The 24,611-nt window shown below is 42.5% G+C and overlaps 2 protein-coding genes across 3 annotated transcripts; one reads left to right on the forward strand and one right to left on the reverse strand.

Moving 5' to 3' along the window:
- Positions 1-902: 902 nt before the first annotated feature.
- On the reverse strand, positions 903-19,458 carry LOC128301095 (UDP-N-acetylglucosamine--peptide N-acetylglucosaminyltransferase 110 kDa subunit). Its single transcript, XM_053037416.1, has 8 exons — positions 19,245-19,458; positions 18,117-18,312; positions 17,150-17,360; positions 16,820-17,003; positions 16,649-16,717; positions 11,879-12,075; positions 2,116-4,218; positions 903-2,025 (listed from the first exon to the last, which is right to left on the reverse strand). Exons 1-8 carry the CDS (start codon positions 19,365-19,367, stop codon positions 1,761-1,763), a joined length of 3,348 nt encoding a protein of 1,115 aa, XP_052893376.1. The 5' UTR covers positions 19,368-19,458; the 3' UTR covers positions 903-1,760.
- An 833-nt stretch (positions 19,459-20,291) lies between these two features.
- On the forward strand, positions 20,292-24,069 carry LOC128301891 (uncharacterized). Of its 2 annotated transcripts, XM_053038560.1 has the most exons (4): positions 20,292-20,419; positions 21,647-21,769; positions 21,842-22,233; positions 22,378-24,069. In XM_053038560.1, the coding sequence occupies exons 3-4, from the start codon at positions 21,866-21,868 to the stop codon at positions 22,952-22,954; spliced, it is 945 nt and encodes a 314-aa protein (XP_052894520.1). In that variant the 5' UTR covers positions 20,292-20,419; positions 21,647-21,769; positions 21,842-21,865; the 3' UTR covers positions 22,955-24,069. The 2 variants fall into 2 exon arrangements, with proteins under 2 accessions (XP_052894520.1, XP_052894519.1); XM_053038559.1 differs by having other exon boundaries at positions 21,842-24,069.
- Positions 24,070-24,611: the final 542 nt, after the last annotated feature.

Below are 24,611 nucleotides of genomic sequence, written 5' to 3' on the forward strand. Positions count from 1 at the left end.
AACAGCAAAAGGAAGCAATTTGCTAATTTTTTCGCAATCACCTTAACTACAACACCGTCCGCTCTATTTGCATCACGGGAAAAGCTGCTGCGTCGACGATGGACAACGACGTTTGTGTGTGAGAGAATTTTCCTCGCATCCTTCGCGCTCGGGAGAAGCAAAGGAAAAACGTCACAAAACACCATCGGCATCGCCGATTTTCATGATTCCCTCTCGCATTTCGCTTTTCCACCCTCCCATCCCGTTTCCTTTACCTTCCTCTCGGTCGGTCCTTTCGGTGGGAGGGAAACCCTTCGGTCGCTCACAATGCCGCTTCGCGCACGATTCGGATTTGCTCCTGAATTATGTAGTTTTCCTCAAGGGAAAGGAAAAGCTTGCATGACACAAGTTTGCCCCCGTGTGTTTGACATCAAAACAACAGTGCATGTTTACGGTGTAGTGTCGAATGGTTACGAAGTTGCTGGTCTTGCGTGTAGTCTTTTGGGTGTAGGGAAAAAGGGAAAAATCATACATATAATTTTAAAGGCTTTAGAAACAGACGCATTGAGATATACCTTGTATAATTTTCCTTGTTGTAAAACGACAAAATTTACATTTCGCCGATTCTATTAATGTTACTCCGGTTGGTTATGATTACCCAGCATAACTTCGAGCACATGCTGTTGAAAAAGCCGACCTCCAATATCCATAGTCTCTGGGGTGTTCTGAAACAAAGGATAAGGACACCGAACCCTACAAACCATTTAATTTTTTAAATGCCGTTTAAATAACGGCCCAATTTTACGAGAAATTTTAAGTCATCTACATCTGTTCAAAGACAAGCGATAGAACCCTTTTTCAAGCATTGCAGGCGGGCAATGGTTGTGATATAAAAGATAAATGAACAACTGTTTCTGTCTAAGTAATTGTAAACTTTTTTTCCTTTAATCGTAACATTCATTCAAAATTCTTATCTAGTAGATCGCAGATGAGTCGAGATAATATAATTCGACCAATGTTTACGCTAATAACTTACACTTAGTGCTACTAGAGGTTCGAATATTCCACAAAATGTACCGTCATTTGCAAGTTATATACAAGTTAAGAGAAAATTTCGGTAAACAGATGGAAAGTGTTTGGTTGTTGTACGTGTGAAGAAGGGAAAATGCGTTTGAATCCTCCCAGAAGAAGTTTTTGCTTTCCCTTGATGATTTCCCTTGCGTTCCCATACGGTGTAAGACGATAGAGCGGTGTCTTGCGTAAAGGGGAATAAGGTTTCCTGTTTTAATTCAAACGGCACTAGATAAACTTGAAACGTTGTCAAATTACTATGTACATTGTTTGCTCGCACGAAATAACGCAAAAACGGTTTATCTTCAATTGAAATTAAGTAAATCGTGCAACCTTTTTAATTAATCTAAACAAAAGGGATCATTTTTAAAGAGTTTGTTACGAGGCATCGAAATATTCCGCCGATGTGAAGAATAGAGATGAAAAAAAAGCACACAATTAAAGTTTAGTTATGAAAAAAATTAAACCTGTCATAGCTCTCACCGTATGCATCCCTAACGTAGGAAATTCTTAAAAAATTAACAACAAACTCCATTTTACTAAATTACCACAAACGCACACTCAGAAAGTACACCAGTATTTCAGCCCACTATTGGGAGCGAAATGCTTTTAAAAACATTATAATTGAAAACAAAGCATGGAAAGTATATCCTCAAATCTTCTTTTGTCAACCAGCGAAGGTTGCGCTCCTATCCTATCCCCCAGTAAATTTACTTCTCTTTCGCGGCAATATGATCGGGTCGTTCGCCACGTGCAAATCGTTCCCACATTTTATAGAAAAGCGTTTCCAAACCCTGTGCATACTGCTTGCAATCGAACAGTGGACTATCACAGCGAGCTACCCACACTTTGGCGCGGATCGCTTTCAGATACTCTCTGTCGGTGCCGAGCTTGATTGCGATGTCCTGATACTCCTGACGGGATTCGGCAATCAGTTCCGGGCAGCCGAGTGTTGCCAGCTGCGATGCGGCAACTCTAAAAAAATGAGAAAAATAAAAACAAGGTTAACAATTGTTCGATTATTAATACGACATGTTGCATTCTCATCTGTAGATGACTGCTCACCTTGATGCCAATGTTTCAGCTGGAAGCGTTACTACGGGCGTTCCCGTCCAAAGCACATCCATCGATGTCGTGTGTCCATTGCAGAGGGGCGTATCCAGACAAACATCCGCCAGCTGGCCACGGCGTACATGTTCCTCCTTGGCGGCAACATTCGAGAAGATGATACGTCCCGCAGAAATACCCAGCTGCTGGGCGGTCGCTTGAATGTTAGCCTCGCCGACCGCCGGGAACCGTAGCAACCAGAGCACAGAGTTGGGAACGTGTTTCAAAATCGTAACCCAAGACTGCAAGGTCAGTGGATCGATCTTGTACAGCTGATTGAAGTTACAATATACAATCGCATCGTCCGGCAAACCGTACTGTTGCCTGGTCGTAACGACAATATTCTGTGGCACTTCCTCACCGGTTGCGGCCTTGTTGTTTGTTTGCGTTGTCGCTAGACCGTTCTGTACCACCACGCCATTCAGCGAGGTTTGCACCTGACCGGATGCGATCATCGTCTCGATCGGCGTTGTCGTTGGTAGTTCGGCCACTTTGTGCTGAATTTCGACCGGCTTGTTGGCAAGCACCACCTCTCGAACCGTTTTCACATCGGTGCTTTCGACCAGTGGCGATAGATCGGTCGCATTGATCACGGCTACGTTGTCTGCAAGGGAATTGCTTTGCGTTTTATTGCTTACAATTACCCGTTCCTTCAGATGTGGGAACATCTGCCGATGATCGCCAATGAAGTATGTGTGCGGCATGTAGGCTAATTTTTCGCTGTACTGTGCTTCCAGCGCCAATGGTGATGTGACCGCATCCGTAATGATATAATCCATGAACGATGCACCCGACGTACCCGGGTAGCCGAGCCACATCACCTGCACCGGAGCGGGCCGTAGGGCGAAGATTTCATTCCGCGCTCCCTTCGTATAGCCATTCATGTTCACCAAAATGTGGATACCATCGGCGTGGATTCGATCTGCGGCCTTACCATTGCAGGGCGTTTGCGATAGATCGATAAAGTGTTCCGTTTCACGGCTTATTTTGCCACGGAACGTCGTACCATCGTCGGGGCTAAGCGCATAGCAGAAGATCTCCACCCGGTTGCGCTCGTGCAATCCAGGAATGGACTGCATCAGATGTGACGTGGGATGGTTACCGAAATCGCTGCTTACGTATCCGATACGCAACCTTCCATTCAGCTCACGAACGAACTTGTACGGTGGCTTGTGCAGTACGTTTATCTTCTCCAGACACAGATTTGCATGCCGTGCAGCGATCGTCTTGCGGAACTCGTGTGACAACGGATAAAGCATCGAATGATGCGGATGTACCGACGGTAGCCGATTCTTATCCAACTGGTCGGCAACGATCGCTACCAGCTTCTTCATACGCGCCTCATAGTCCGTCCAGTCGCAAACGATCTGCAAACAGTGGGCAAGATTGCAGTACGCGTCCGGGAAATCGGGCTTCAACTTCAGTGCCGTCCGGTACGACTGTATCGCCTCCGGGATGTTACCCGAATCCTTGTGAATACTCGCCAAATTGCTGTGCGCATCAGCGAACGCGGGATTTATTTGGATAGCGCGCGTATAGCACTGCAGTGCACCGGCCACATCCTGCATCTCCTTCAGCGTGTTGCCCATATTGGAGTACGCATCGGCAAACGTTGGCTGGATGCGGATCGCTTCCTTGTAGTGTAGCAGTGCTTCGTTCAGCTTGCCCTGCTGTTGCAGCACCGACGCCAGGTTCGAGTGTGCGGCCGCAAACTCCGGGAACACCTCGAGCGCTTTGAGGTACAGCCGTGTCGCTTCCTCGATGTAGCCCTGTTCGCGCTTGATGTTGGCCAGATTGTTGAGCGAATCGGCATGGTTCGGGCAGAGGCGAAGGGCGATATTGTAGCATTCTTCCGCCTCCTTTACCTGTCCCTTTTCCTTCAGCGCGTTCGCCAAATTGCAGTACGCGTCGGGGAAGTTGGGCTGCAGGTCGATCGCACGCCGGTATGTATCGATGGCCAGATCGATAAGCCCCTGCTCGTAGTATACGCAGGCCAGATTTCCATGCACAACGGCATTGTTGGGTGACAAATTTAGCGCACGAAGGTATGCAGCGACGGCTCTAAAAAATTAACGAAAACCAAAGGGGAAACAAGTTAGTAAATTGATGGCAGCTTAAGGACACTGCAAATTTTCATAGAACAAGCAGTATTTGAGATAGCAATGTGAACGTATGCAGTTCACATTTTCGTGCTATTTTTTATGCATAGCATTAAAGTGAAACCTTAGAACCGTGTTGAGCGCTAAAACCACTACGAAAACCTCTTCTCAAAACCAACGATGTGCCTAATTTAACTGGGATTGCTTTCAGCGCTACAATAACGGTCACACTTCACCAATTCAGCCACAAAAACTGGAACCCCTTTTTACGGAACGAAGCCTCTCGCCTCGGTCAGGTTAACAGCGTAAAAGTGCTCTTCAAAAATGTCACCACGAAGGAACACCCACATTCGTTCATTTCAATTTGCTGCTTCCTTTACCTTTCATCAAAAAGACTTGGAGCTTTCGTTCCGTTGTACCCTGTCACACGCAAAGGACACACGCATACACACAGAGCTTTCACGCCGTCCCAAGTTCCGCAATTGAGCGGAAACATAAAAGTGGAATAAATTGAAAACGGCTTTTATCAAACGTTGCCGTTGTAACAGGATTAGAAGGATTATGTGCAACGACTACCCCCATCACCACACTCAACCGGGGACAGGGGATGCGGTGCGTGGTTTCAAATGCTAAGAATCAGTTTTCAATTTCTACCATCATTTCGTGCCGGGGGTCGGTACTGCAATGCGAAGCTTCTCTAACGACAGACAAACATCGAATAGATATTCGTGTATTCGCGAATGGGTCGATACGGATCAAGCCGGAGCTTGCTTCCCCTCCAAGTTATGTGCCATTCTGGCGGCGAACGACAGGAAGTTTAATAAATTCCATTACATCAATAAGATTATTTTTAGCAAGCGCGTCCCAACTTCGATCTGCATCTGCTTTTCCAACGACCTAACACAGATGAGACAACGGCAAACGTATGTCCCTTCTTTCGCTGGGACATTTTGCTGTGTTCGCATCGGTGTTGTGCCAGGCAAAACGATTCCCAAAAAAAAACCATCAAACTGTAATTAATGACGCTTACAATAAACTGGAAAGTTAAAAGGCGTTAAGATATATCGCAGATACTAAATAGTTTATCAATAAATTATTGAGGACATTTATGAGGAATTTTATGCTGGAATTGTACTTCATAAGCTTTAGATACTAACGGGTCTTGTTGCATTTAAAAACAAAACAGTATTTAATGCCGTAAAAGTGGGGGACGGGAAGCATCATTTATGTTTAATGTATGTAATTATACAAGGAGTACCATAGATAGTGATATTAGATGTTTATTTTCGTAGAACTTAAGAAAAAATAATAAAAATTTAAATAATCATTAATTAATGTATGCACTTTAAATAAAAAATAGATCATGTATCATGTGTTACACACCCTTGTATCATTATTTCAGACGTTTTATATTTAATATTTAAAATCAAATTGAAATTTACAAACAGGGCCATTCATATGCAGGTAAACAAAACCCTCTAGTAGAATTCGTCATTCTTCCGCGGGAAAGAAAGGCTGATTGACATCCGTTATAACTTCTTCTTTCCAAACGGTAAAGCTTCTATCCCCACTGAATAGAAGAACTCGTGCGGAAGGGAGTCTTGAGACTTGTTTTGTGCGTGACTATTGTGTAATGGGGATATTCACACACTCAGATGCGACAAGATGCAGAGAGCACCCTAATAAACGTACACACACACAGAGCGAGAGGCAGTAATAAGTAGCATCCTCAAACTCTTCATTGAGATGCATCGTTGAACATCTTTCTGTGTGCTTTGTATGTTCAAGTCGCTACGGGAGGATAAATCATAACCCAACCGGATTAAACGTGATATGCTAGGCAAAAACAGAGTGTTGTAAAATGATGTGCCTGAGGCAAAGATGGCACACGTGCAAATTAACGCGCACACAAGAGATGTTGAAAATTATTCTGTAAAAAAGGAACAAGTTGCTGTGTAAGGTGATCTTTACAGGGTTTTATAATAGGTAGGATATATGGTGTGCCGCACTTACTGAATCGCGCACAGTAAAGTGTTTTGTGTTTCACTATCAATCTTCCCGTTTGTACGATTCTGTAAGTTAGTCACGCCATACCCTATTTACAATACCCTGTAAAAAGAATTTAAGAGCCACTAGTCGAACGAAAATTGTTAAAAAATGGTTTGTGCAACTTTTGAAGAGTAATTTTTTGTGGGTAGCAAAAAAGGTAAGCTCCCAGTAATGTGGGGAGTAAAAACTTCGTGGGCGAAAACATGAACTGAAAGCATCTGATCGTGTACACGGACCCACGTTTATCGACGATATCGCTTTCATGCAAACGGCTTATATACTATTCTCCAAACCAACGCATTAGAGCTTATTTTTCGCCTGCAGAAATAAAACTCATCTTAGCGTTGGCATATGCATATAATCATCATCATGATTATATCTTTAGTTTATGTAGGAGGACGAATTTGGTTCTCGCATTTTACTCGCCCATGGTCATAGACAATCTCACCCCTCTTATAATTCTTCGGTCGTCCGAAGCACTTTTGCTAACCTTTTGATGTAGAACTTAATCCAATCCAAACATCCTTCCTGGCTCGCTTTCAGCTCCGACAGGGAATTATACGGATGGTACGGCGTTATGCGCACAATGGTGTATATTACAATGCACTGATAATCCATCGCTGCTAGGTGATGCACCGGCACACGATGAGGTTTTATGAAGGTTTACTGCTCTCGTACGAGTGTTACTACCCTGCCGTTGACCAGCAGCAGCATCGCCGGCAGAGGTAATTTGGCAGCGGGCGACGATGACGAGAGTCAGTTGCACGGTTACTTAACTGGGTTCACAGTTCTGTTTCTGCTCACTCCCGATAATGCTCGAAGGGGATTTCTATTAATTATTCCGCGTCCGTTGCTTCTGTCGCCACGCTCAAGTAACAATGCTGGCAGATGATGTACGTACACACAAATGAGAACTAGAAAACGCTTGTAAACTAGCACAATTTAACAGTTCGCTAGATCCACCCGCAAATTGGCAGCATCCCCGAAGGGTCTTGCACCTCTCCCGGATCCTGATATTCGTGGTGGATGATTTCGCTGTTAAATCTTGCTGGCAGCGTTTGCTGGTGAGATGTTTTGGCAACCCATTCACAAGGTGCAATAGCTGGCAAATGGACTGAATACGTCCCGTTTTCGAACAGTCCGCAAACCACTATCGATAGAACTGTTGGGTGCACACGTCCAGGTGGTGTATTAAAATAGGACATGACAGCAAACACACACGCAAAATGTCAAGGTGGACACCGCAACCGCAACGTCCATTTCCCGGGAGACTCACACCCAAAACGGAAGCAAATAAATCAACTACTTCGCCTTGTGACAGACCGCCCGCCCTCCGGCACAATAGCAGTCACAATAAAACGCTTCGTTTCAAGCACTGCTAGAGCAGTTCCAATTTTCTTCGCTCTTTCTTTGAATGGAAAAGCAGACTTGTTCGCCTGGAGCTTTCCTTGAAAGAGAAATACTAAAATAAGATACTCGACGACATCCTACGCAAAGGAATTACCTGCCTTTTACAGGGTTTTACAATGGATAGGATATACTGTGCCCAACTTACTGTATCGCAAAAATTGGATACGGAACCGTGTATATAGAATTTTTGTGTTTCATTATCCTTCCATCCGTTTGTTTGGGCCATTCAATAAACTGTGCTCGCTGTATGCTATCTACTGTAAAACCCTGTATTTCGTGCTTCGCCGTCGCCTATCTACCAATAAATTAAATGTCGTCAAGTTCGGTGTTAAGTTTGTCGTCAGGAGGTTGTTCTCTCCACAAGCAAGGAACATTTACCCCCGGAGTGTTGCAATTAAATTTGCCATACAAACACACCTGTGCCGCTCCGCACTGATGATGAAGATCCAATTAGAGACTAAAGAAAAGGACTCAGCTGAACCGATCCTTACCAGATTTCAGACAAATGCTGCGATTGACAATCATGCCTGTTTGCTAAGGATATTACCAACATTAGCTCTTAATTCTTGCTCTCAATTTTGATTCGTTAAACATTATCGCTTGAAGTGACGAAAATATAACTAATTGGCATGTATTGCATGAAAAGAGGGCGCAATTACGGTCGTGACGATCGCTTAGATCACGAGCAAAAACGAAAATCTGCAACGGTCATATTAGTGTGTTTAAATTGGCAAATGGGCAGTCTGTCCCGAAATTTGCAACTGCATCTTGTGGTCGGATTCAATTTTCAACGGGCAATCAAAATTATTAGGCGTATCCACATATTGCCGCTCATGCCGTCGGTTGTCACACTGACGCGGGCAGAGCGGTGCAGTGCAGTAGAAATTTTAAAATTAGATCATTTCCGTTCGGGACAAGCATTACACATGTGTGGAAAATGGTGTCAAAATGAAAATTAATTGATGTGGGTAAGCGTTTGGCAATGGAACAAACTCCTAAACAAGGAACGCGTGTGTATCACTGAATGCACCGAACTGCAACTGACTAGTCGCAAACGTCGTATTCAAGAATGTCGTAACGTTACGATCGTCAAATGGCTACTTATTATACACACGGTACACGCACACAAATTACTCCACAACTGTTTTCCACACTATATGCTGGGTGTACATTAACAAATTTGATGGCTGACGTTATAATCATGCTAATAATGATAAGAGTTTACTGGTTAGATTGTGCACCATGGTATTGTTCAGCTATTCGATTCAAAACCCATTCAAATGACGTTCGAACGATTGAAATATTCCGAACGTGTTTGGACGAACTAAAACCACAATGATGACACGTTATTTTATTTAAACCCCCCCCCCTCACTGGTGGATCCGAACTTTTCAAAAACAGCTTTCCCAATGTTTACACTCTTCCATCCAATGACGATCTACCATGTCTCGTCTAGTTTATACTTGATAGACGAGGAATTTTTTGGCCTTTGGAGGACGCCATGTGGACGGTTTTTGTACGCCGCGACAATCAATCGTTCGCGCAATTATTTATCACTTTCGTGAAGATTAATTTCAAATTACGCTCCAGCAGTGGATTATCTCGATCGAAAGGTACCAGTGAATTACTAACGAACTGAAAACGAGCAATGTAGGATTGGGCACTGGGATATTTGTGTGTTGCGATGTACGATTCACGCACCAACTCTGCCCGAACGCAACAACCTTTTCCGGCATCAACCGAATAGACACTGTGCGCGCACCGTGCTGCAAGAAAGGGCACAGCTGAATCCCTTTCGGGTAAAAGGACACGTTTTTTTCTCTCTCATAAACCATTTTCCATGCCACTGGTTAGCTTCTCTCAGACTATGTCGCGTACACAGACGGCACGACATTTTGCTCTCAGGTGTACACCACGTACGAGAGAACTCGTACGTTCCGACACGTTTTCCCGCTTTCCGTGTGTAGGATCTTTTCCTCCCATTCCTCCCTCTTGATCATATGAGCGGTGGTGTTCATTCGCGCCAATGTTGAATATGCGACGTACTCGGGCGTTTTTCTACGCGAAGAGAAAAAAAACCCAGCGGGACATGAAATAAAAATTGAGTGCTATTTTTCAAGAGTTTTTCAAAACCTACCGTTAAAATACTCCTTCTTGCTGTGCGCCAGTTCTGCTACCGTACCATTAGTGCCGGCAAATATGGGAAGTTGACTATAAGTAGCAGCAGCTCTTCACAAGCAAGAACTCAAAACGCGCTGAAGAAAATACCAAGCCATCGGGCTGCACAGACAACGGCAAGCAGCGAGCAGTATGCTGCTGTAGCGGGAAGAGGACTCCAAAACCTCTTTAGAATTCATAGCCAACGCCGACGAGTACACAGCATAGGAAAATGTGCTAACTTCTGCCAGGACCGAAGTCGCGGAAAATGGGCACTTGAACGGGTGAGTTGAACCGAATCGTGGAAGCGTAAAATATTTTGCGGGGGAAATATCTCACCAGCCAGGTTTGGCCAGCACCAACGCCGCTATGGTAAACGGATCGCGATACGGATTACCTTTAGACAAACACAGACGAAAGAGAGAAAAATTGCCGCTTCGGAGTGGTACGAAGGAATTGTTTCCACCTAGTATTTTTTTATCGCACCTGCTACTCCTCCACTACGGAAATTCCATACAATTGGATACTACTTCCCTTTCATACCGTGGATGGTTGAAAGATTATTGAAGCATGTTAGATAAAACAAAAAAAATATATAACGCCATCTGTCTATGGCGAATGAACGATGTTTTGGATTTTCCACAGCACTCGTGAAACAACTAACATAACTCACGGAATCGAATCGATATTGTAAAACAAAAGTATTACTTTCGATTTTGCCCTGCACAACGTTTGGTTGAAAATGGATTGCCTCTGTTCAAACTCATAATGCAATCAAATCGGTGGTCTACCATCGGAACCATGTGGCGTACGGCAGTGGGACTGCGAACTAAATTATGCAATGGTAGAAGTGCAGGACAATAACTCAACTTCATGAACCGCTATCTAGATACAATAGACACATGCAATCAGACTATCACTACACAACTGTAGTACGCGACATATGTATAATGAAATAAAACGTCACCCAAAACAAAGGACTATCTGTAGTAATACCCGTGTCATGTAGTTGATGAACACACTTAGATAAAACATGATTAAAAATTCAACATTTTCGACCAAATTCCATTGCTTCTTTATCTTCTTTATCGACTCAACAACCTCAAGAGGTCTAAGGTCTGTCATTTATGGCTTTCTTTTGCATTATCTTTACCCGTAGCTGAATAACCAAATCGTGCGTAACGGAGGGATTGGTCTGATCTGGATGGGATTTTGGAATGGTCCTGTCGGGTGAAGATCGGCCCCGCTACCAATACTTCACCGGGCCACCATTCCATTGCTAACCGTGGCAAAAACACGAAGCCCTGCGATAGACGTTCAACCCAGTCTAGGATATTCGAGCATCATTTTCATGCCATGCATCACATTCCACGCTCGCTGGATCCGAACGGATACGGTATTCTGGATAAATTTTAACATGCCTATACGCCTCTGATTACCCACATTGGAAAAAGGAATGTAATATCGTACACATTACATTGTTCGTCTAATATACCACCAAAGTAAAACCGAAAGGAAACAGACAGCACGTCGAACTAGATTTCACCTGTCTCTGCAACAACGGTGAGTGAGACGACTTCGTTACATCGACCACACATCAAAACGGGATGGGCTGTCCTGGCAAACCGATACACAGATATGTGTTGCGAACGAATTACGCAGGGCACGGGAAAGAAGATTACTCAAGTGTGGCAATGAGTTTTATTTTTAAATCCACACACCATGCCGGGGGGGATGGGACACCATGCTAATTATTACCTTCATAGTTTTGTCGAAGGTTGGGTTCCTGCCCGACACTGTACTTGTGAACATATCGACACACGGTATCTCGTTCAAACATCGGTTCATTGGAATTAAAGTAGTGACGAGCATGGCAAGGATGATGCATCGTGGTAGACATATGACCCGCACACCCAGTGAATCCCTCCTACAGTAACATAATTATGATATGGGCATCCTGCCCCAGCTCCTCAGCCGCTTCGCCATATACCGCCAGTCTCACTCACCTGTCGAAGATGCGGGCTTCCTTCAGCACGTTGCCCAGATTGATGTAGGCATCGAGGAAGTTCGGGTCGAGAGCAACCGCCTTCTCGAAGTGATGTATCGCCAGCCATATCTCACCCTGCGCATTGAAGACACATCCGAGATTGCTCCAGGCCACCGCAAAGTCTGGTCTAGTTTCGATGGCTTTCAGATAGCATGCCTATACACAACGTGTAACAAATCCAACCGCAATACAATACCCCGCACGACACACATTCCGGGAGGGATGAGTGTGGTGCAGCGTTTTTTGGGGGAATTTTGCGTGGGTTATATTATTGTTTCGGGTTTACGAACATATATCGGAAGTTGTGTTAATATCGGTAAAAGAAAACCAGCAAATAACAGAAACAAATATTTGCACAATTTTTGTTCATTTGAAACATGTACGATGGAGAAAAGACGATCGAAAAAGAACGAGAAAAAGAGAAGACACGGAAAATAGATTAGTACTGCGGCCGGTTTCGGGGCAAAACATTTAATTTGTGTGTATTGCAACGATTTATGGATCTTGCTCTTCTTGCTCTTCTTTTTTTGTTGTTGATTGCTTATGAAAATGTGAACCAAGCCGTGTGGTTGGTGTGAGCTTTTAATATTTTTCTTCAATGAACAAATAATAATGAAAATACATAAAAAAGATGACTAAAAACGTATGCTTTCAATCAAATAACCGAAAACAAACAAAACACAAAAACTATGAAAGAAGAAAAACAGAAAACTAGTGATTTTGTAGAAACGCTTAGTGAGAGTAGAAAATGATCGCGATCCACGCTAGATTGTGCTTGGTGGGGGGACTACCGAGTCCCTTTTCATTTTATCATACATATAACGCGTTCTTTAATTCATGTTTTCGGGTTATAGTTATAGTCGAAATCGAAGACCAGAAACTCGAATTTTGGTTGAATAAATGAACGGCAAAACGATGCCAATTATCAGCAGTTTCTACATGATCTTTTCTTTTACCAACCATTTGCGGTGTGTACCGAGGCTAATCTAGCATCGTTGTGTAGCGTGCATGCAACCACTTTCTAGCTCTCTCTCTTCTATTCCATCAGTAGTCACGTTTTCCCAAGTGCAAATTGCACTCTTAATCCACCCTGCAGAGTTGTTTCAAAATCAAAGAATGTAACTGATTCATATTCTCCGTTTTTTCCTAGTGTTTGAGTGCAAATCCACACGCACGCACGTATCGCGCCCCTTTTCGTTCAGTCGAAGCGTCTCACAGGAATAAATCGTCCCCAGTCTGGCTAGTTGAGAACCACACAGCGGCACATGCAGTTGCAACTGAGGTTTCGGGGTTGATTTAGAGCATACGAATACGGGTGAATGTACTGTTCGGGCCGGGTCCCGGTGGTGGTGGTGGTGCTGATACTGCTGCTGCTGCTGCGAATGCTTATCCGCGAATAGCGACCCCCTTTTTGCTGGCAAATGAAGTGGCCCGACATCTTTTCTTTATTTTCGCTAAAAGTGCACACACGGCGGGAAGGAAGATGAGGGCTAAAGCGTACGTTATGGTAGTTGCGTACCCCAAACCCACAGGACGGTTACACGAAACCGTACAAAGAGCAAATGTGGAAAACAGTGAATGGAAATATCGTGTGCCGCCACGGGTTGTGTTTTAGAGGGCAGGATGTTGCAGAAAAAAAACCTTTAAACAGCTACCTTATGCCTAAGAAAATATGTTGTTTGTTTTCCGGTTTTCTATACATTTCTCCTCCTGCTCTTTGCATCCCGCTCCCGAGAGCAATGGCTGTTATGTTTCCAGGCTGTTTTCAAAACTGACGGCGGTCTTTTGGATAGCTAATGATTATGGCGCGGATCAGCGGGGATAGGCGCCAACGGGAGGTAAAATATTTAAGTTTATGTGCAGCAATGGTGAAGCGATGTAAAAGGACAAATATTAAGAGTTAATCGAAAAAGCAGACCCAACAACACAGTTAATGTGATGTTTGACAGATTTTCTCTGAAAAAGGTAATAGCTTGTTAATCGTTAAAATGCATGATGATTTCTTCTTTGTATACATATTTAGATATTGTGTTAGAGAATATACGTTGATGATGAATGTCAACAGAGATAAGAACCATAAAATGGCACGTAATAATTATTACCGAAATTTAGTTTCAACACAAGACAAACGAATATTGATCATTGTTGAAAATCATATTAATTAGTAAATGATTTTCGTTTAATAATTAATTTTAATGCAATCGAAGGTGACAGGAATAACTAATAACTTTAAGGTCATCCTGCTTGTAGAATGAATATTCAATTATGATTTGATTCCTCACTAAATAAAATCTTTTTTCTTTTATCTACGCGCCAGAAAGTGTGCGACAATCTAAAATTGAATTTTGTTTGTGCATATTGCCTTTGCCAGTATTATATTTTTGTAAACTTTGTGAAGGGGAATTTTGTGTCGCCTAATTCTGTTTCTGTCATTTCGTTTTACAAATTGTTCACACTTGAATAAAAAAATAAAAACCATTTGGAAACATTTTCTTACCATCGTGTAGGATTTATCGATAAGGTTTCCTGAAGAGAATCTTGAAAAAAACATGGCTTAATGGCCGAGAATAGAATCATTAAACCATTTGAGAAATATAAAAATAGATGCTGAAATTCATATTATTATTGATTACTTTACTACGTATCTAAGGAACAATAATCATTTAGTATACAAAGAATAGGAAATCATCATGTTTCATAGCAATTTAAATAAAAACAAGTTATTATAAGATGAATAAATAAACAGATTGTATACTTAATATACATAGCCATGTTTACAATGTTGATACAATCGGTTCATTTTTAGAGGAGTAGAAGCCTAAAGCAAAATGCAGCTGCAATTGTTGTTGTTTTTTCGTTAGTAATTGTAATAAGTTACAGTGCAAACATTTTGCATTAGCCTTCTTTAAATAGTCACATAAAAAGAGCCATGATGTATCCTAGAAACTAATAAAAAGAAATACGTTACTACATGCAATTTTCAGAGAAAATCTGTCAAACAGCGTCGGGTGTTCTGCATATCCTTGTCCATGGCTTCATCATTTGCTGGACTACATCTCCTGCGTAAAGTAGATGGAAAAGCTGGAAAATGTCGCCTGCATCTGTAAATTTTCTTAAGCCTAAGTAGCTGTTTAAAATTCTGGTTTTTTCGAAACATCCTACAGCATACATCAATCACAACCCACATCAAAGTAGATGAGGGTTAGCAGCAATTGACCATTTAAAATAGGAATTAGATATTAAAAATAAGAAAGAGTAGAGAAAAGAAACAAAAGTCCAGAAAGTAACAAAGTTAATGATATTATGGCTGAAATAGACCGTTGAAATGGCAGACCGCAGTTGTTGATCGCTTCGAACAGATACTATGTGGGTTGGATACGTAAATACGGCGTGTGGATGCACATTTTTATATAGTTGAATGTGTTATAGCAATATCTAATTAGAATTGAGGTGGTTACTACATGTCTACATATAACACGTTCAACCGATTCCATTCTAAGGCTTCAGATGCTGGATGTAATAGTGTTAAGCCCTTTAACTAGGAAACAATGTGTTTTGTTGAGAATAAAAATCTGTTACAGTCTCGGAAGTTGTATGCTAAAAACAAATCTTATACTAGATATGTAAAAATCCATGTTCGATACTAATAGGACAAGAACGCTTCTATTGGAATCTTCGTTGGAAATAGATATGCATATTTCCGGCCAGCATGTCATAATGCTCATCAACACCATCCGAAATGGAGATCCGATAGGAGTTCTTGTCGTTAGAGCATCCAACATATTACGTTACCTGCCGCGATCAGTGACCCGGAAGAAGATTATTAAATTATCGTATCATTTCGATGCCACCTTGTCCCAGGACCGTAGATACTGCTGCAACAGCTACAACTGCTATATTATTGCTGCCCGATCTCTCTGACCGATCAGTAAATGATCGCCATGGTTCCGTTTTGCAATTGGTATAACAGAAATGAAAATGTGAGGAACGTCTCAATCGAACACTGTCGACGTACGGCCAACATTTGAATTTGATTTCGTAATAAAACTTCTGTGGTTCGATTGAAACGCTCACGTCATGCAATATAATAAACTAAAGTTATACGCGTGCCGCATCTCGTGCTGAAATAGTTTAGGCAAGAATCGTATATAATCTATCAGATTGGTATTTTCCATAGACGCCTGTCTCACGGGCCAAACTCGCAACATCCATCATCATCACACGTAACGTATTACACATCTGTAGTGGAGGCTAATGCGATTTAAATGATATCTGAACGATTTCTATTTTTGTTGTTTGAAGAATGGATCAAAAACATAAAGGATGAACTGTGACGATAGTTGTGTTTGCCGCATTGCCATTCATGGATTTTCAGTATATGTCTAAAAAACAATTTTGTCTGCAATCATCTTTCGTACGAGCAAGGTAGTGATAAACAGTAGTAGTTCTTAACATTAGTACACTCAAATATGAATTTAAATATCGACATAATCGTTTAATTTCATATTTAAGGTTTGAATTAACAGCATTCGTATTTTCCAACTAATTTCATATTAAGTTTGTTGAATTGTTTTCGAAATATCAGCTTGGTAGAATGAAAACGTAACCTTGTTGTAGGCATTTCCCCGTGATGCAGCATCACACAACTACCGACACAACACAATCAATGACACGAAAAATGAATAGTGAAAATGAGCTACTTTTCGGGGGATATACACACAGCACTTACCTTCGCTTCGTCAAGCCGGCCAAGTGCTTTCAACAAATTTCCCAAATCACTTCTCACACAGTACAGATCCTGGTAAAGATGGAAAAAAGGGAAGGTTGGTGAGATTGGTAACGTTGTAAGTTAACACATACGCTGCTGCTGCACGAACTTGCATAAACGATTGACACTAACCGGGTTGTATTGCAGGGCAGTGACGTACGCTTGGACTGCCTGTTCCATGTCACGAGCTGCAACTAATGCAGCGGCCAGGTTGATGTACCCGTCAATGAAATCGGGCTTCAAACGCACTGCATGTCGATAGTTTTCTAGGGCTTCCTGAAGCTGTCCGCGTTCCTTATAAACATTTCCCAGATTGCTGCAAAGGGCACGGAAATGTCACGGTGAAAAATCCAGTGGAAAGAGAGAGAGAGAGAGAGAGAAAGAAATTTAGACAATTTAGTTATGGAGTGTGAGGTACAATGTTGCTTCAAGTTCGTGTACAAATGACGCTCCGTTCCTTACCTGTACGCTTCGGCGAGCAGAGGATTTTGCTTGATGGCCAGTGTAGAAAATTGTGCCGATTTGTCCAGCCGTCTGCACTGAAAATGAATCGACGACAGAAGCAAAAGTACTCCCGTATTATTGCTTTCCTGGCGCCAGAGCTGCATGCAGTGGCGTTCGGCATTTTCGTAATCCACCGCTTGATACTCTCGGTGTGCCAACTCCAACAGACCTAAAATGTGCGGAAAGGAAAGTGATGACAATGATTAGTTGAAAAAAAAGATGTTCATTCCAATAATAGCACAGCCGGCTGTCGCTAAAATAAACTTAGCAAGATGTTCACTTTTCATGGCCAACTGCGGTTTTATACGGGAAACTACCAAGCGAAGATTTCGTGTTCCTGTTCGATAGTCTCTCTTCACTTTTAACTCTAGAATGGAGTGAGGAATAAACGTGACTATTACATGAAATCTGTTCTAACCAGTAGCTTCATTCCTTCGCTCTGTGCATTGTAACATTCTACCACCTCTACTGCGACTATCACTTATCGTTCAGAGTCACGTTGCAGCGAGAAAACTGCAGCAATATGTGCTAAGGAAAGAGCATCGGTGCTAGCGCGAAAGAGAACGCTCCGAAAGCGCGTGACCGGGTGATTGTGGGAAAATCAATATGCGCGTCGTCGTATGACAGCGGTCTGTCCTTGAGGGACAAACACAAGGGACATCCATCGACCAAATGCAGTTTTTAATGTTATTTTTCTTTAGCTATTTTCGACCATAACAAATCTAGGGTTTACGTTATCGTCATAATATGCAACGCTGCTAATCGTTCTCGTTGGTTCACATGATTTCGATTCCTAATCTGTTAATCTCGCAAGATAAAACCGAAAAAGCTCCTCCTACTCGTGGTTTTATCTAATGTTAAAAACAAAATCCAAGTCTGGAATTTTCTCAAACCTGAAGTCAAATAACTTACGCACAATACTTACCAGCAGAAGACAGCTGATTCGCTGGATCCATTTTCACCGAAATGCTTTGTTGTTGCTGCTGTTGCTGTGCTGCTAAGGCAGCAGCCTGCGGTGAGCCGCCTTGGGTCTGTACTGCGCCGGATATTTGTCCTTGCATCTTAATTGCTTCGATTCTGCGACGCTTCCGTGTAAGTTCACTGTCGACGGCTGCAGTTATCTATGGAATCGCAACCGAGCGGATGTGCGTGCCAGCCAATCACCACATTTTACACCACGACGCGATGAAACGGAACCCAAAATGCAGAACAAGGCAAGCGTTTGCGTTGTGTGGTTAGTATCAGTTTGTTATGTAAAAACTTCCCTCCAGAGGTTAACACCTTCGTCTTCGCACTGATTGTAACGTAACCCTGAGGTCGGATTTGCAGCAGCATAAAAGAATGCACTTTACTCTTTGCCTTAATATTTTACTGAGCGTTTTCAATCAGCACACACCAACTCTAATCGCCATCTTTTCTCGAAATTATCGTCGTCAGCGCGATGGCTTTGCTCGCAGCTGCCATCCGATAATTCCCTGTCCTGCTCTAATCGGTGTGGCTTTCTCTTGCTTGCGCGCATTAGCCGCATTAGAACACCTTGTTATTCCGCTCTCTCATTGAGTATCGCTCGTTTTGGACAGTGCGCATTGGTGAGGAAACTTATGTGCGTTTATAGTGCTCACTTCAGCATTCCACCTCCATCAAGAGCAATGAACTTTTCATCGCTGCTATCGCACATCGTATCGAATTTTCAACGACGGAATCATTCTAGAACGTTTGATGCACATCCGCGCACATATGTTCAATAATCTGAAAAGGAATTATACATGCATCGGTACCAGTGCATTATTCTACTCTTCAAAATGTATGTCACATGATTAAGGCCCTTTCTTATAGCATGCCAAATTGCAAAGTGTAATTTAACCTTGTAAAAACTAGCACGGCATGAAACAAATGCTACGTTCGCTTTCACCTTGGACAAAGAGAGCTTGCTGACGAGACCGACCGACCGACCGATGGGTCATTTTTTCTTCTTTATTGACCAATCAGTGCTGACGAAAGGATGTCTCCTCGCTGCACATTTCGTCCCATGCAACCCCATAACCACCCTTACCGCATGTAAGTTTTCCACCTGATCCGGCTCGCCTTCGGTGCTGTTGTTGTTGGTAATGATGTAGTACACGGTCTGATAAGAGTATTTTCCTACGCCGTTTTCTGCATTTTCCACAGAGGACATTGTTTCTTGCCACGACACGCGTTACCGATACGGTGTGATTCTCAGATAGGCTCACACTTCCACATATACAAAAAAGCAGGCACTAGACGGAGGGGTGGATTATGCCACTATCGTGATTGAGCTAAATTTGTCGACTGTCCCTTCGCCCGTCGTAACTGCAATTGAAAATTGCAACCCCGTCGATTAGACGGCTGACAGGGGTGTAAGAAGGTCGGCAATTATTTGATCTCTTTTCAGTGGACGTATGGAAATTGGAACACAACGGGGTTGGATTTGCAAATGATTTACTATTCACTCAAAATCGATTCCTCTAGTGGGGGGTATTCTGTTTGGTCGCGGAGTTTCAACGAAATTTCCACGGCAACCTCCATACGCACACAGTTGCCAATCACGATAGAAGAGGAAAAACACTTGATGCATTCACACAGCTGATTCCCAACGAACAACCATCCCCTGCAGTTTATGTGCACATTGTCGGAACTGAAAAATGTCAAATTATTTGGGAAGGAAACGTCAAGCAATTATAATTCGTCATGTTTTTGTTAAAAACAAAAGACTTATTTGTGAAACTAATTACAAATATAATCAATTTTGGATGAAAATGTACTGAATACCAGTATTCAAAACTGATCAAATCGATTATGAAACATTTGTTTCGGTAAAATTATAAGAAATGGATGGCACCTAAAAAAAACTAACTGCTGTATTCAAAACCATTTCAGTTTTCCAGAAAGCAACTTAAGAAAAACAAAATATAATTCCAGAGCTGTCGGAATATTCACGACATTTTTCCTCTACTTTCGACACTCTCATAAATCGACGAAACTATTCCAAGTGGCACCGCCGTTCGTCGATTCGCGTTTGGTTCTATTTGTTTGATGAATCACAATCTCGCGCTCGCTGTAGTTGGCTTCGAAAAAAGTGCGTATGCCAGTGTGTGTGCAGCAGTGTTCGAATGTGTGCGCTGTTTGTTTTCATCACAGATCGTGCCATTGGATTGGAGTGAATAAAATATTCGTTTGAGTGCATTTTCCTAACCAGAAAACAGCTAGGTACAAAGCATTATTAATCCATTGTCCTGTTTTGCATCCGTGGAAGGCAAATTGTTTCCATCGAGCGATGCGCCATTGCGTTGCATTTTGATTTGTGCTTTCCTTGCTGACGAAATCTCTCATCCGCAATGGTGCCACCAATCCGTGTGGGGTGAATGTCACAGTGTTGGCGATCAAAGTGCGCGCAACCAGTTTTGATTGATAGTTTTCGTTTGCGTTTTGCGAAACAATTTCGTCGCGCTTATGTAAGTCCTGTGCAGTGTGTGCCTGTGTGTGTGTATAAGTTTGCATTAGAATGAAAAGGCATTGATGGAAAATTGTGTTTTCCACAAGGGTCTACAAAAGTAGAACGAGTGTGAGGTATTGCAGGAATGGGGGAAAAACAAACATATACAAACACGCATACACACCACAAGAAGGCCTTCCTGTTTGACGTCACGTACATAGAGGGCTGACATTTGTAGCGCCTGTGGTGGGGGTAGGGTGAAGGAATACAGGAAAAAAACAGTCACAACATTGAGCAAACGCATTAAAATTAAGTCTTTTTTATTGTGTGGTATGTTTACATGTCCACAAAGGCTAGTCTGATTTTCTACAATTTTGCACACCTATCTCTATCTCGCGGAAAAGACAGACGGAAATCTTTGTTTGTATCGACTGCATGCAATCCCATAAAAGGTCATCCAAGTAGTCTGGTTGTGGCGGGTCCTTTTCTGGCAAATTTCCACTTCCTTGTTCCGCTTTATTATTGCGGAAGTAGATGAATGGATGGCGCTAAAAGCACAAGCTTACGGGTTTGAATTAGCGTCGAGCACAAGTAGAGGTGTGCTGAATGAATCTTTTGAGCATAGTCATTCATATGAATCTTAAGTGGGATTCATTCAAATCAGGCGACGATTTACAAAAGGTTGATGAATCCTCAAAGGTTCATCTCTTTCTCTACCTTCCAGATAGAGATTCAGTTCAAAGATTCGTTTTGAATCATCAATCTGGATCAGATTCACCGAATACTAATTACAAGATTACTAGCATACTTTAATTTAATTGACACATGCGTTTCCAAACTGTGAGCGTGTTGCGTTTTATAACATATTCTGCACATGTTACGGTTCAAGTGGCTTAAGTGAGGCAACTAAATGGCATGTTGAATGTGTTGTTTTTTCACCAATCTGAGTTCAATATAAGTTGTCCTTACTTTTTCTACATTCTTTTTCTTAACTTTCACAGAATATTTGCTGCTTCAGTTATAGAATTAGATACAAAATTACATTGCTAACAAAGCAACCAAATCGCGACATTAATTGACGGTGATGTGAGATAATTGCTCTTTGTTTCACCCAACATCGTAAGGTAATTGTATAACAATTTCAAATCTTTGTACACTGCTTAACACTAATCGCGAAAACTCTTTTGTAATTTTAGCTTTCAGCAAGAAAAGCAAACACAATGGCTTCCGAAATAGACGAACAAATTCGACTGGAAGATACGCTCAAAACGTTCCAGCAGCTGCGTGCCGATTCATCGACAAACGACAAACCTTCGACCGACAACGGAAGGAATCCATTTCGGGCGGAACTGGACAGTGTCAGTGAAGCGCGAATGAAGGAACGTCAATTAATAAGGAAAATTTTCGGTAATCGGTGCGAATGTGGGGCCGAACGGGCACCCATCGCTACGACAGCTATGCACCATGGTAAACATAGCGCCTCGATGCACCTGGAGCACGGCATACGGAATCAACCCACCTTCAAGCACAAGCATCGTTCCGATCGGAAGACGATTGTGCGGGACTCGATGCTACGTAACATCGGCAAGTGTGTACATCAGAATCTGCGCAAGCAACACGATGGAAAGGGAATTACCGGAGCGTCCGGTGCCCCGCTAAAGCCATCCCTTTCGGAGACAAATCTCACCAAATGCTTCGCCAATGAGGCTAGTGATGATATGCTCGATTTTAGGTTACTGATCACACAGTGTAACGATCTGACACTTGTGCCGGGTGCCTCCACCGGTGTTGGATCGACGTCCTCATACCGGCCGGCGGATGAAGAACAGCAACCGAACTTTTCGCACAATAGCTTCCGAGCGCTCCGCACGACGGACCTTACCTGGCAACAGCTCAGCCGAACCACAGCCAACGCACGGAACAATCGTAAGCGGCAACTGAAGAAATCCAACAGTACCTCATCGCTTGACAGCGACGGCAGCAGTGTGGAGGTGAACTTTAAGGGCAGCGGAACGCGTTGCGGTTCATCGCAGGGCTGCGTCGTGATCGACGGTGATGGGTTGGCAATGGCGTCACTGTTTCCGGCGTTGCCCTCAGGTAATGCTGCGGCCGGTGGATCATCACCGACCAACAGCAGCAGCACGAATACTTGTTCTGCTTCCTCGTCCGCTGCGGCTTCCTGTTCGCAGCAGGCCCGCCTTAATGCTATGCCCTGCGATGTAACGATCGACGAAATGGCGAGCTATTTCGAAACGCTCGTGTACATCCCGAAGAAAATGTCCAGCATGGCGGAGATGATGTACATCTAATGCAGTACGGAGGCTTACCATACATTACAGTCTCAGCTTGTGACTTTGTGGGGCGGGTAGTTTTTGTTCGTAACGGTGTCGTGTCCTGCTGTACATTTATTTCACTTTCCCTATTTGTTTTAGGTGTTAGAATTGTAGCATCCATCCAATTTGGTGCCCTGTTTCGTATTCGAACCAACCAAACATGTTTGGTGCGCGATAGCCGTGTGAAAAATTTCAATTTTTATTTTAACAGTAGCAAATATTCATTTCGAATACGGCTTGCCACTATACCAGCGCACTCCTCAAAATGCAAAGCAGTGCAGGAGAGTTTAAATTAAAGGCAACAACGCTTGTGAAAGCGTTATATCAAATAGTTTAAAATTTGCTCACAAACAAAAACCCGTACAATAACTTCTTTTGACTGACCGGATCGTTTGTATGTGACATGTATGTAGTGATAAATGGTTGGTTTTTTTTTAAACAAAAAGCTAGCCAAACTTCTTCTTTTTAAGTTTTCACACTGAACAGATCGATGCGTGTCTATATTATCATTGCGGAGTCGTACAAGAAAATATGGGACGTTACTGCGATAGCCACCTGTGGGCTCGGTAGCGTGCGTATGTGTGTGTTGTTAGGTTTTTCTATTCAAAACCATTGCTTGTATCCGTGGTGAAAATGTAATACATCCTGTCCTACCCACAGTCTGTAGACGAAAGAGGGAAGATAAGAACAAACATACTTTATTCTATCAATTAAGCTCCACACATTTCATTGCAAGTAACGCTCCATAATCCATTACCGCGATCGTGATCGATCATTTATAGTTCTAGCGAAAGTGTATTTTCCAATACTACCACCACTGTATGAGGTATTTTTCTGTCCTTTTTTGATAGCAAGTTGAAGTTTTCTTTTGTAATACCCACACCAGTCATATTATGCGCCGTAGTAACAGAAAAGTGTCTCTCTGTCTCCTTCCTCGAAGTGCGCAGCTTAGAAAGCATGAAGATGATAGTTGTAAGAAAAAAGGAATGAGAATACGAGGAGAGAAACGGGAATATGTAGATCGAATTTATCAATCGTTCTTCATTTTGTATTGATTGTTTTATCTGAATAAAGGAAGCATATGATTCCAGGTTAAAGTTTGGTAATATATTTGATGTAATTTTTGAGGAAGATTTCGACAAAGGAATATAGATATTAGTGATAAAAAAGTCGTGTAGGATCCGATAATATCACGTTTATTGTGGAAAAAATATTATTACGACAGCAACGACAACGATTCAAACATACTAAAAATCGTTCATGGTCCACGGCAACGCTAATTCAAAAACACGAATACAACTTCCATATCAGAGCATGTTCAACAGTAATTTTTGAAAATGTTGCAAAGAATTAAATTTTATTTTTTGTCAGTAACAAAAGTTAGAATAATATGCTTATGTTGGCAACAATTTGGACAGCCATCGTAAAAGGAAGTGGCGGCATATACTAGGGTTTGATGAAGAACTGGTTCGTTCAACATTCCGTTCCAGGTCCTTTAACGCACATCTCCCAACCTGTGTTTATAGAAAGTCCAATAGATACTGCAACTAATACTTACGCGTGTATCGCAAGACAGGTGAAAGGAAATAGTTTGAATAACGAACAATGAAACACTTCATACCATTTCCTTATT

Source organism: Anopheles moucheti, chromosome 3 (assembly GCF_943734755.1).
Source record: "Anopheles moucheti chromosome 3, idAnoMoucSN_F20_07, whole genome shotgun sequence".
NCBI classification, from domain to species: Eukaryota; Metazoa; Arthropoda; class Insecta; order Diptera; family Culicidae; genus Anopheles; species Anopheles moucheti.